The 10,068-nt window shown below is 36.6% G+C and overlaps 2 protein-coding genes across 3 annotated transcripts in view; both read right to left on the bottom strand.

Moving 5' to 3' along the window:
- The window catches only part of LOC107587840 (isoprenoid synthase domain-containing protein-like), a 41,505-nt gene extending 35,361 nt beyond the window's left edge, over positions 1–6,144 (bottom strand). Inside the window, exons 1-3 of the mRNA XM_016275803.1 lie at positions 5,566–6,144; positions 3,014–3,287; positions 1,923–2,072 (exon numbers count right to left, since the gene is read on the bottom strand). Coding sequence (XP_016131289.1) covers positions 1,923–2,072; positions 3,014–3,287; positions 5,566–5,798 — 657 coding nt within the window. The 5' untranslated portion in view covers positions 5,799–6,144. The remainder of the gene's footprint in view (positions 1–1,922; positions 2,073–3,013; positions 3,288–5,565) is intronic.
- A 702-nt stretch (positions 6,145–6,846) lies between these two features.
- The window catches only part of sostdc1a (sclerostin domain containing 1a), a 4,246-nt gene continuing 1,024 nt past the window's right edge, over positions 6,847–10,068 (bottom strand). Inside the window, exons 1-2 of one of the 2 annotated variants that reach the window (XM_016274551.1) lie at positions 9,475–9,716; positions 6,847–7,999 (exon numbers count right to left, since the gene is read on the bottom strand). In XM_016274551.1, coding sequence (XP_016130037.1) covers positions 7,605–7,999; positions 9,475–9,670 — 591 coding nt within the window. In that variant the 5' untranslated portion in view covers positions 9,671–9,716 and the 3' untranslated portion in view covers positions 6,847–7,604. Of the gene's footprint in view, positions 8,000–9,474; positions 9,717–10,068 lie in introns of those variants that run through there. The other variant, XM_016274556.1, reaches the window with a different exon arrangement.

Genomic DNA, 10,068 nt, shown 5'->3' with positions numbered 1-10,068 from the left:
CCTTTGGGCCTCCCCCCCCCCCGCCCCGCCCCCCATTTCCATCAACGCACAGCTAGACCCTTACGGGGTTGGATGTCTCTTCTTTTGTGAAGCTCAAGCTCTCCGAGATTCAATGGGATGGCATGCTGAAATGGCATCAGTCATTTCGAGGCTACCACAGAGAGGGTTTTGACACATGGCCGTCGGCTACATCTAAAAACCCTTGCTCAAAACACCCACCTGAAATAATCCCCATTGTAAAAAGCGTCAAATGTGCTGAATGCTACATAAAAAAAGAAGTATGGACTGCCTTATGTCACGTGATGGTAGAGTCTCATAGAAAATTGGGTTCAAAAAGCAAGGAGAAGCATATAAATCTTCGCAGACCCTTCACTGTTGGGGTTGGAGAAGAAAAGCCCCAGAAGAGCCGGAGTGTCAGGTAACACCCAAGCGGGCTTGATATTACCCATTCTTCAGATTGCCTCATCCTCTGTATTCCTTCATATCATGGTTTTATCTTTATTTAGAATTAATTGAGGACAGACAGCTGTGACTTGACACAGAAAACTCACGCTAATGTTCGATATCGCAGCCAAAAACAACGAGACTGTGAAATCAAAGTTTTCCAGAAGCAAAAAATTCGGCACCCAAAAAATGCTCCTCTCAGCAGCCCTATAAATCTCAATGCTTCTTTTTAACACTTCTATCTGTTACTGTTATCGAAAGTTTGACAAAAGGCTTAATCAGATCCAAAGATGATGATGATGATGATGATGATGAAATTTCAAATGAAATGATGAAATACACTACACTCCACCTCCATGAGAAATGTTATGAGTCTGGATGAGAAAGCAGCATGTCTGTGAAAGCATTGTTTGAGTTGATCTTGAGAAGAAATACTGCGATAAAACTGTGATCTTGCAGTCAGCTATGTAACCTAGGCCAGACTAAACAATTATGATTTATTATTTTGACACAACTAACTACCATGGGAATAATAATAAAAGTCACAGTGCCTTAGAGCAGAAGAACCGGTGGGTTTATGCAAATCTCAGGGACAATGAACAAAAGAGGCAAGTTGGTCCAAGATTTGTACACTGAGTGTTTCTTTGTCACAGTGAAGTAATATTTGCAGTAAGTGCCAAGCTCCAAACACATTGGATACTATATAAAAAAATAAATACATGTGATGGAAGAGTCACAAAGGCTACTGGGTTAAAAAAAATATATATAATATACTATATATATATATATAGATAGATAGATAGATAGATAGATATACTATTTATTTCATTAACTATACATTTTTATGTATAAAATATTAACTATTTATTTTTATGATTGAAAATTCTCAGAAAATTGGGCTCAAACAGTACCAACAGTGCATAAATCTAAATAGTAAATATATAAACAATTATTAGATAAATATATATTTATAGATAAATAGAAAATAATTATTATAGGCTACATATTACATAAATATTTATATTTATATTAATTTTATTAAAATGCATACAACAAAAACAGAGATAGAAGTGTCCCCTCGAAAATTGGGTTCAAATAGGAAATATACATAAATCAAATATAAATATTAAAATATTAAATAAAAATGTATATAAACATTTAAAAAAAATTATTTTACAAAAAATGTATATAAAACAGATAGTTAGATTGAAAAATCTAAAAAAAAAGGGTTAAAAAGGCAACATCGGTGCATAAAACTAATAATAATAATAATAATATTAAACATTTCATAAATACTTTTCTATATAAATCTTTTTTTGTTTGTTTTTAAAAGTGTATATAAAAACAAACATATTGAGATGCATAAATTACCATAAAAGTCACTGTGGGAATGTCAAGGTGACAGTCAACTTTAATGTACTTTGCACATTGAATCTGAGGTTTGTTCCAACTAATAAATGTGTCTGGGTTGCTCATACCCGCTGGTAGGCCTGGAAAATAATGTCATAAAGAAATCCTTGAGGCATTTCACTGGCTCTGTACTTTGCTCTCTCCAGCGAGTGGTCCAGGTAGCCCTCTGACGTGGTTGCAATGACTGTGGACACCAGAGGACGTATCGCTCCCGAGGCCTGAAAAAACAAGGTAGACAATAGGACCATTAAAAATGTAAAAACATGCCCTCTAAAAAATCTATTTATTCATGATTACTAAACAATGGTGCATTAGGGTCAGGCAATGAATCACTATCCTTCTCATATTCTTTTGAGTGCTTCATAAACATATGGGTTTTGCTTTCCAGCTCTTGTCACAGCCTTAGCGAGGAGATTTAGAAGAAAATCGCAGAAATCTTCAAACTCACGCACCAAAGCCAGCAAAAACATTGCTAAAACATCTTATCCGGTTTCATGCTGTATGGGGTAGTGCTGAGAGGTGTCAACAATATGTTTATCTTAGTGATTTATGGACATTGGAACAGCCCGCGATGCAGTCAAACCACAAACGAAGCTGGATTTCTCATCTTTCTGCCGAGTTATTCTGTTCCTGATGCAGATTTCATGACGTTTGCCTTGGAAGGATGGGACATATGTAGCGGATTCTTGTTCTGTAGCATATATTTAAAAGTTTCGCTGATTGGAGTTTTCCATATTTATTATATAACAGCTTCACGCATATCTCTGAAGCCTGCATCAGGAATTGTCTTTCGACGGCTTAACGTGGTCTGACTTTCACTCACCTCATAAATTTGACAGATATGTAAACCGTGGTACAGCAGATTAGGGGAGGGAGTGTTCAGATAGTGTGGAAATTCATCACCACAAACATTTCAGGGAGTGTTTTAAAATGAATTATTCCAAATGACAGCCACAGAAGGGGAAAAAAGGTATATTTGAATTAAATCTTAACTTGTATATAATTTACCTCAATTTTGGGGCTTTTATATTATAGAATATATTATTTCTCTTGGGCATAAATAAACATACAGTAGGGGTTTTCTTTCTTTTTTTTTCTCCAAACTGTTATTAAATGCCATACAAATTTTTGAAACAAAATCTGGATAAAGAAAACAAACCCCTTGCTCTTTAGCTGCTAGGGTGATTTTCAACAAAAGATCTTCTTCCACAAAGGGCCGTACGGCATCGTGGATGATGACCACTTTTGGTTTGGGCGTCAGTGAGTCTGTAGTGCTGCTGAAGGCCTGAAGTCCGCTGAAGATTGACCTGTGTCTGGTGGTTCCCCCGTGGACTACTTTTGCCTTTGTGTGATTAAATTTCTGGACAATATTCAGCATCAAGTCATGATTCTCCTTAGCAACCACAACGACAACAGTTCCAATCCAGGATAACCTGTCGAGAAAATGCAGACAAACAGCTTTCATTTATCAAGTTTTAAATACTATCAAAAGAAACAACATAATCGCTGTGACAATAGAGTAAGGGAACAAATTGTATGTTATACTGCTTTAAGCAGTTATTTTAGTATTACTTACATATTAATATAGTTTTTGTTCATATTTTAAATCAACATAATTAAAATTTTTAGTAATTTCGTTATGTGCTTTTTTTTCTAGTTTTTGTTTTTTCTAAATACTTCCATTTAGGTAGGGGTGGGTGGTATGACCAAAATCTAATATCACGATATGAGTGATTTTATTTCACGGTAATGATATATATCACGATACAGTTATTTCTGCTTTAAATAAGGTCTAAATTAAGGTCTAATTTTTGATGCCATAGAAATGTCAAATTCATGTCACCAATGTCAAACTACAATAGAACAAATAAATAAGAAATGCTACATATATTGTATAAAGTAATCAAATATACATATAAAACTGCATATTCCTCACTGTGTAAATTACATATATATTTCTTCTTATTAAAGTTACAAAAGTGATTTAGTCAAGAGCAGTGAGTCTTTTGTTGTTTGATTAACATAAATGACACTTTAAGAGCTGCCTGGATCCAATATACTGCTACACATGTTTTCTTTCTCAACTGTTTGCTTTCACTTAAGACCTAAATTATTGTGTTTACGAGGATACTTGTAAAGACGAGCATTTTGACAAACAAGCGTGTGTATTTAGGTTTCATTTATTTTCATCTGTTTTTGTTTTAGTTATAGTTCAAGTTTTAGTTTTTATTTCTATTTAGTAATGTCAGTTAGCTGCCAAGGCGGCATTTCTCAATTTCATTTAAAGTTTTTCCTTACACATTAGAAATTTGATTTCTGCTGTCTTTCAATTAACAAAAAATAAATAAATAATAATATTTTTACTTAATGATAATAACACTGGCTGTAAGTGCCTCGTGTCATCAAACGAAATTACAAAAACTGCTAAATTTCCATATGACCCTTTGTAAACCCTCCACAATGCTAGGAATCCTAGCCTAGGATGTTGTTGTTGGCTGTCAGTGTGTTGTTAAGCAGCTTGTAAGATGTTTTGAGCATTTGAGCGCATTGTTAGTTATACATTCGCGTGGGTGTTCTGTTTTTTTATTTATTTATTATATTTATTCTCATACTCATCCCTATTCTTTCCAGAGGGCAGGGGTTCTCAACTACGAGATCCACTTTCCTGCAGAGTTTAGCTCCAAACCTAATTAAACAGCTAAAGGTTGGAGCTAAACTCAGCAGAAAAATGGGTCTTGAGGGCCAGAGTTGAGAACCCCTGGTGTAGGGGACCATAAAACTGTTCCTTGGAACGCACATCTGCGTCATCTTGCCAAGCCAATTAAGGTTTAACAAATTAAACGTGTGCAAAGAATCATGGGAGCGAAGTGTCCATCAGTTGTACCCTTCAAGAGTAGTAGTCTCTAAATTCATAGTATTCATAAAACAGTAAGCAAAAAGTATCCAGAGGTACTTATGCCAATAACATTACACACACATTCATAATATACAGAACATACATGAAGTAAGTACTTATTTAATAGAAATACCTACTCAGTTATCACGGTATGTGATTTTCAATGCAACCTGTGTATTGAATTTAATTAAGTTCTCAACCATGAAAGAACTACGTAGGAATACATTAACAAATTAAATAACTTGCAGTAGACCATCGGTGTACAGTACTGTTTACTTACATCCTATTCTTCTGATATGCTGTTTTCTGCATACTAGTGTGTAAGGATGCACATATATTAGAACACAGAGAGAAGTGTAATTTAATATTTCAGGTATGCTAATTTAGGCCACATCTGTCAAATAGTCTGGACACTGAAATGTAATGTTCCAAAAATGAATTACAACAGCTCTACGTTTATGCTTTTGTCCCTGAAAATCGAAGTGACAGCTTTTTGAATATGAAACTCACAGCAACCTTTTACTTCATAGTCAATGTCAATTGCTTTTAGCCTTTCCCAAGTCTTGCAGCATCTGCAGATGTTCTTAATAAGGATTGAAAAGCTGTTCTGGACAAGATCTACATGTAGTAGGTGTCCTTGGACTGCTGCCTGTTTACTTGGGAGGAGAAAAGTCCAGTTGTCAAACTAACGGACGTAATTGTGACAGGCATAATGATTTATTGTTGTTCTGTTTTCGTCTGCAAATAACAAACTTACGTGTCAAGTATGCAGGTTAATACAATCAGTTTAATGTGCTCGGAATATCAAGTCTCACCTCTCAAACGCTTGAATCGTAAAGCTTATCAGAGGTCTGTTGAGAATGGTGCAGAATTGTTTCGGTGTGGCCAGTCCCATTCTTTCCCCAGAGCCACCGGCGGGAAGAACTACAGCTACCGGGAAATCCACCGCCGCGCAACCGAGCCGGTCCGCGCTCCGCTCGGCGTCGCGTTCCAGCAGACAGCCGGGATCCAGAGGCCTGTCGGAGGAAGAACAGCGCTGCTGCTGCATTTCTCCAGCGTCCTAATAAGCTCCTCGCTTGTGGCAGCCGTGTTCATGGGAAGAAGCTGTTAACAGACTTTCTGCATCGCCTTTCGGCGGGTGATTTGAGCTATGTTTCGCGGCAGTAGTGTTGCAGCTTTCCCGCTGTTGCTCAGAGTGAGCCTGTTATCCACTCATACCAGCAGCTGGGATCTCATCTCATTGTATAGCATCATTTAATGTTTTATAAAATTATATTCCGAATCAAAATACATGCACAACAGGTCAACATGTGAAATATAAACTGTATATTTTTTTCTGGACAAGGACATTTCAATATTTGTTCAGGATTTATGTTAACTTTTACCGAATTATGGCACGCCGTTTTAACATGTATTTCTTTAACGTTCTTTAACTAGTATCTACTAATCATTAGCTACTAGTATGCCTAGTTACAGGCATTTTTTTTAAATAGTTGTATTAAAACAAGTTACTAGTAACTCTAAAATTGTTCATTGTAAATTTATTTTGTCACTTTTTGTTATGAGTCAGAATGACTTAAGAGTTCACTTTAAAATTAGACATCATGTTACTATTAATTAATTATACTAGGGTTTATTCGATTAATACTGGAAAACTGACTATTTAAATTGTTACAGTAAACTAAATAATAAATAGTACATGATTAATAGTCATTTCCATTTTATTGAAAAAGAAACTATAAGCAATAGTAAAATGAGTACATATAATACACTTGCATGTGGTTACTAATTCAAAATAGAAGTTAACTAGTTTTAAATGGCTTGTCTAAAAAGACTATGGTCTTTCTGTGATGACAGCTGATGATTGACAGTTGGTGAAAATGTAAATTATTAAATATTGCCTGTTAACACCACCTTGTCTTTATATGCCTGTTTGCACATGAAAGAGGCATTTAAAATGTTATTTTTAATTATTATTAATGATAAACTTAGTTCGATAATAATTTTCACTATTTTTACAAAGAATTTCCTCACCTGTTCTTTAGTTTATTTTATATAAACCATGTTTGTTATGCATGAAACAAAAATTAGGCATGTTAATATATTGATTTAATGGACCTTGTAGTTCAGTTAATAGGCATCATTTGGAGTTCAAAATGTCACCTCATGCAGATGTAAAATATACTCAGACATTTTTAGGTGTTTTAATTTTAATGCTTTTACACCATAATAGCCAATATGAGCATTGTCACTATAGTGCAATATATTGTCCGAATAATGCTTGTACAAACTAAAAATGTTTCAAAGTCAGAGCAAAGTCAAGGTAAAATATATTACATCAGCTTATACGTCACAATATTACACATAAAGGTCCTGCAAAACAATCAATTACATAAACAATTGCATATGTATATGTACAGACATTTAATTTACATGTAGCCATGCATTTCCCGGGTTTGAGAACTGCTCTTATTGTTGCTGAACACAAAGACTTACAGTATATACCACAGCAAGTGATTACCACACACATCAGGCAGTGACGACAAAAAACATATTTGTAATGTAATATGCAGTTGTCATTGTCAGTCTCTTTGACGTTATTATGGACGGGTCTTCACTACTGGTTGCATGTTGATTGAGATTATATTGGTGATGATATTTAGTCTTTATTTTCTCTTCTTTCCGAAGACTGCAGTGGACATCTGGTTTCACAGTGAACTCAGAGCCCTGCACTTGCTCTCAAAGGCAGCACAAAGAAAGTTCAGTGCTCCTGTGAGCTGACGTCACAAGCTCTCTCGTTCATACTGAGTTCTTTTAAAAGGAAAAATCTAGCTCAGTCCGAGCACAGACTCATTTAGCTTTCCGTCCTGGTGCCCCCTTTGTTCTTTTGCTTTTTTATCTGGGTATGAGCGTATCCCTCAGACTTGACCCCCGATTCGTTATGCTGCCTCGTGTATCTTTTGCATTTGCAGGAGGTCACCACTGTGATCTTGTAGGTCCTGGTGCTGCCATCCTGACACTGGAGCTGAATCCGCTGGGTGCGGGTCTTGTCGTTCACGCAGCGCCAGTCCTGACTGTTTCGGCGGTTCCAGAACTTCCTACCATATCCGCCGATCCAGTTGGGCAGCATCTGAGCTGGAAGACACTGTCCTGTGCACACCAGTTCCTTAACAGGGTTTGTGCTGGTGCACTGGCCATCAGAGATGTACTTTGTGGATCGCAGCTCTCTGCAGCCGACTGGGATTTGTTCTGTAACACAAAGTGATAAATAATATTTAGTCAACTTTGCATATCAATATCAGATAAACTCAAGTCTTTTAAGATCTATGATAGGATTCACCTTGGTGCTGTTTCTTCACGGTTGGTGAGCAGACATAAACAACAGTGGCATGGATGATATGCTTGGTTTGCTTTACTTAAGCCCTTATCTGAACTGATCGGTTGGTTTAGCGTACAGATGAATGACGACTCTGAGCCTCTTATTTTCAGATTTCGCCGGTGCTGCTGGCTATACTGTCAGTATTGTTCTGCCTCGAAGAAGAGCCTCCTGTCAGCGTAACCCAAGCCAAAATCCATTCACACAGCAGCAACAAACCTCAGTTACAATGTGCCCCCCTCTCCATGACAGGACGTAATGAATGGGGATCGGAGGGACTTTTTCTTTCTCCCCACTTCAAGTTACGGTTGTTCCAAAAACAAACACGGTTCCCCCTGGAGATTCCTGAAAAGCTGAGCTGCACCTCCACTCTCCAAATCTGACAAGATTCAATCAGAGGACATTGTGCTTGGCACTCTTTTATCTCTGCTGCTCGATGTGGTTGTGAACCAAGAGAATGTGTAAACCATATCATTTCCATATGCATAGCTAACATGCATAGCTAACTTTCTCCCTTAGATTGGAACATCCAATTAATTGCATATCATTAATACATTTCAATGTTAATTGAAATGGTGTTTCATGATTCATTACTGCTTAAAGTTTGCTGAAAAGTCAATAATAGTCTATTTAATGGTGGGTTTCACTGTGACAACATGCCCCACTACACATAAACATATGTTAAATGGCCTGTATCTATTTCCTGGGCAATTACAGTGGAAGATGGCCAAGTCTTCAACATATGTCTATACAGAAAATGACCTTTAGAGACAAACTTCTGAAATAAATATTCAAAGTGTGACAACTAGCCCCAGTCTCCCCTACCATAATCACTATATGGATAAAATCACCTGTTCTGTTTGCTTTCTATTTTATGAATGAGCACATACTGTAAATATTAAAACATTTACTTCACCTGATCAAAAACAAATAATGGAAACCAATATTTGGTTATAAGATAACGTAACTATTTTCAGGTTGCTAAAAAATATATATAAAAAGTAGTAGCTTGCCATTTGTACCTCAAAGAACTGAATTTAACCCATAAAAGTTTGTTGTTTCTGTATAAATTAATGTAACCTATATCGATTGATTCAGTGAGGTTAAATAAAAAAAATTAGAAAATAGATCTGACCATTTGTTCAGCGTAATTGATATTACATCAAACGTGTGAAGAAATGCAAACCAAACAAAATTCTCACTTTATATTGGGAATGCCAATACAACATTTTATTTTAAATGTTAATTGTAAATTAAACGTAGCTTTAAACACAATTTCTTAAGAAGAAAGACTGCAATATATGATTAATAAGCAATCTAGTGTCGTAAGTGGGGCGCATGAACTCACCTCTCTCGTGCGCTGTGAAGCCTCTTCCACCGGAGCGCGCGCGATTCAGAGACGCGTTGCTCTGAGCATCCTGCACGGGACTGGCCACATGAGAGTAGAAAATCTCCGTAGCATCGTTCTTCAAAGTCAGACCACTCCTTATTAAAAAGCAAAATAAAAACATGAAATTGCACGATTCGGGTGCGTTTATATACATGTTGATGTGAAATAACCCACAGCCAGTGGAGAGATGCTCCTTGAGTCTGAATGATTCTCACTCACTATCATGTCTTGGGTTATATATATATACAGTGTATATATACGCTCCCGCCTCCAGTTTTGGCAAAGGCTCAGGTGAGCGGAATGATAAAACAAGCGCAGTCTCTCCCCTAAACCACACCCAGAGAAGCACTCGACCCTGTGAGGTGCTCCAACATCTGGAGTCAAATGAATGCGTACTGGACTCCCTGAGAGCCCCTAATTCACTTAGAGATGTTTTTGCGCCGTTAAACACTCAGCACTTTATGTAAGCAGACTTTGTCCATGATTTTTTTAAAGGGTGTTGCAAGCATAATCTGCCCACAAAATATTTATTGTGAAAATTACTTACGAAAA

Source organism: Sinocyclocheilus grahami, unplaced genomic scaffold (genome assembly GCF_001515645.1).
Source record: "Sinocyclocheilus grahami isolate Dianchi unplaced genomic scaffold, SAMN03320097.WGS_v1.1 scaffold6.1, whole genome shotgun sequence".
NCBI classification, from domain to species: domain Eukaryota; kingdom Metazoa; phylum Chordata; class Actinopteri; order Cypriniformes; family Cyprinidae; genus Sinocyclocheilus; species Sinocyclocheilus grahami.
The sequence above is the reverse complement of the archived record's forward strand: the minus strand, read 5'-3'. Positions and strand labels throughout refer to the sequence as shown.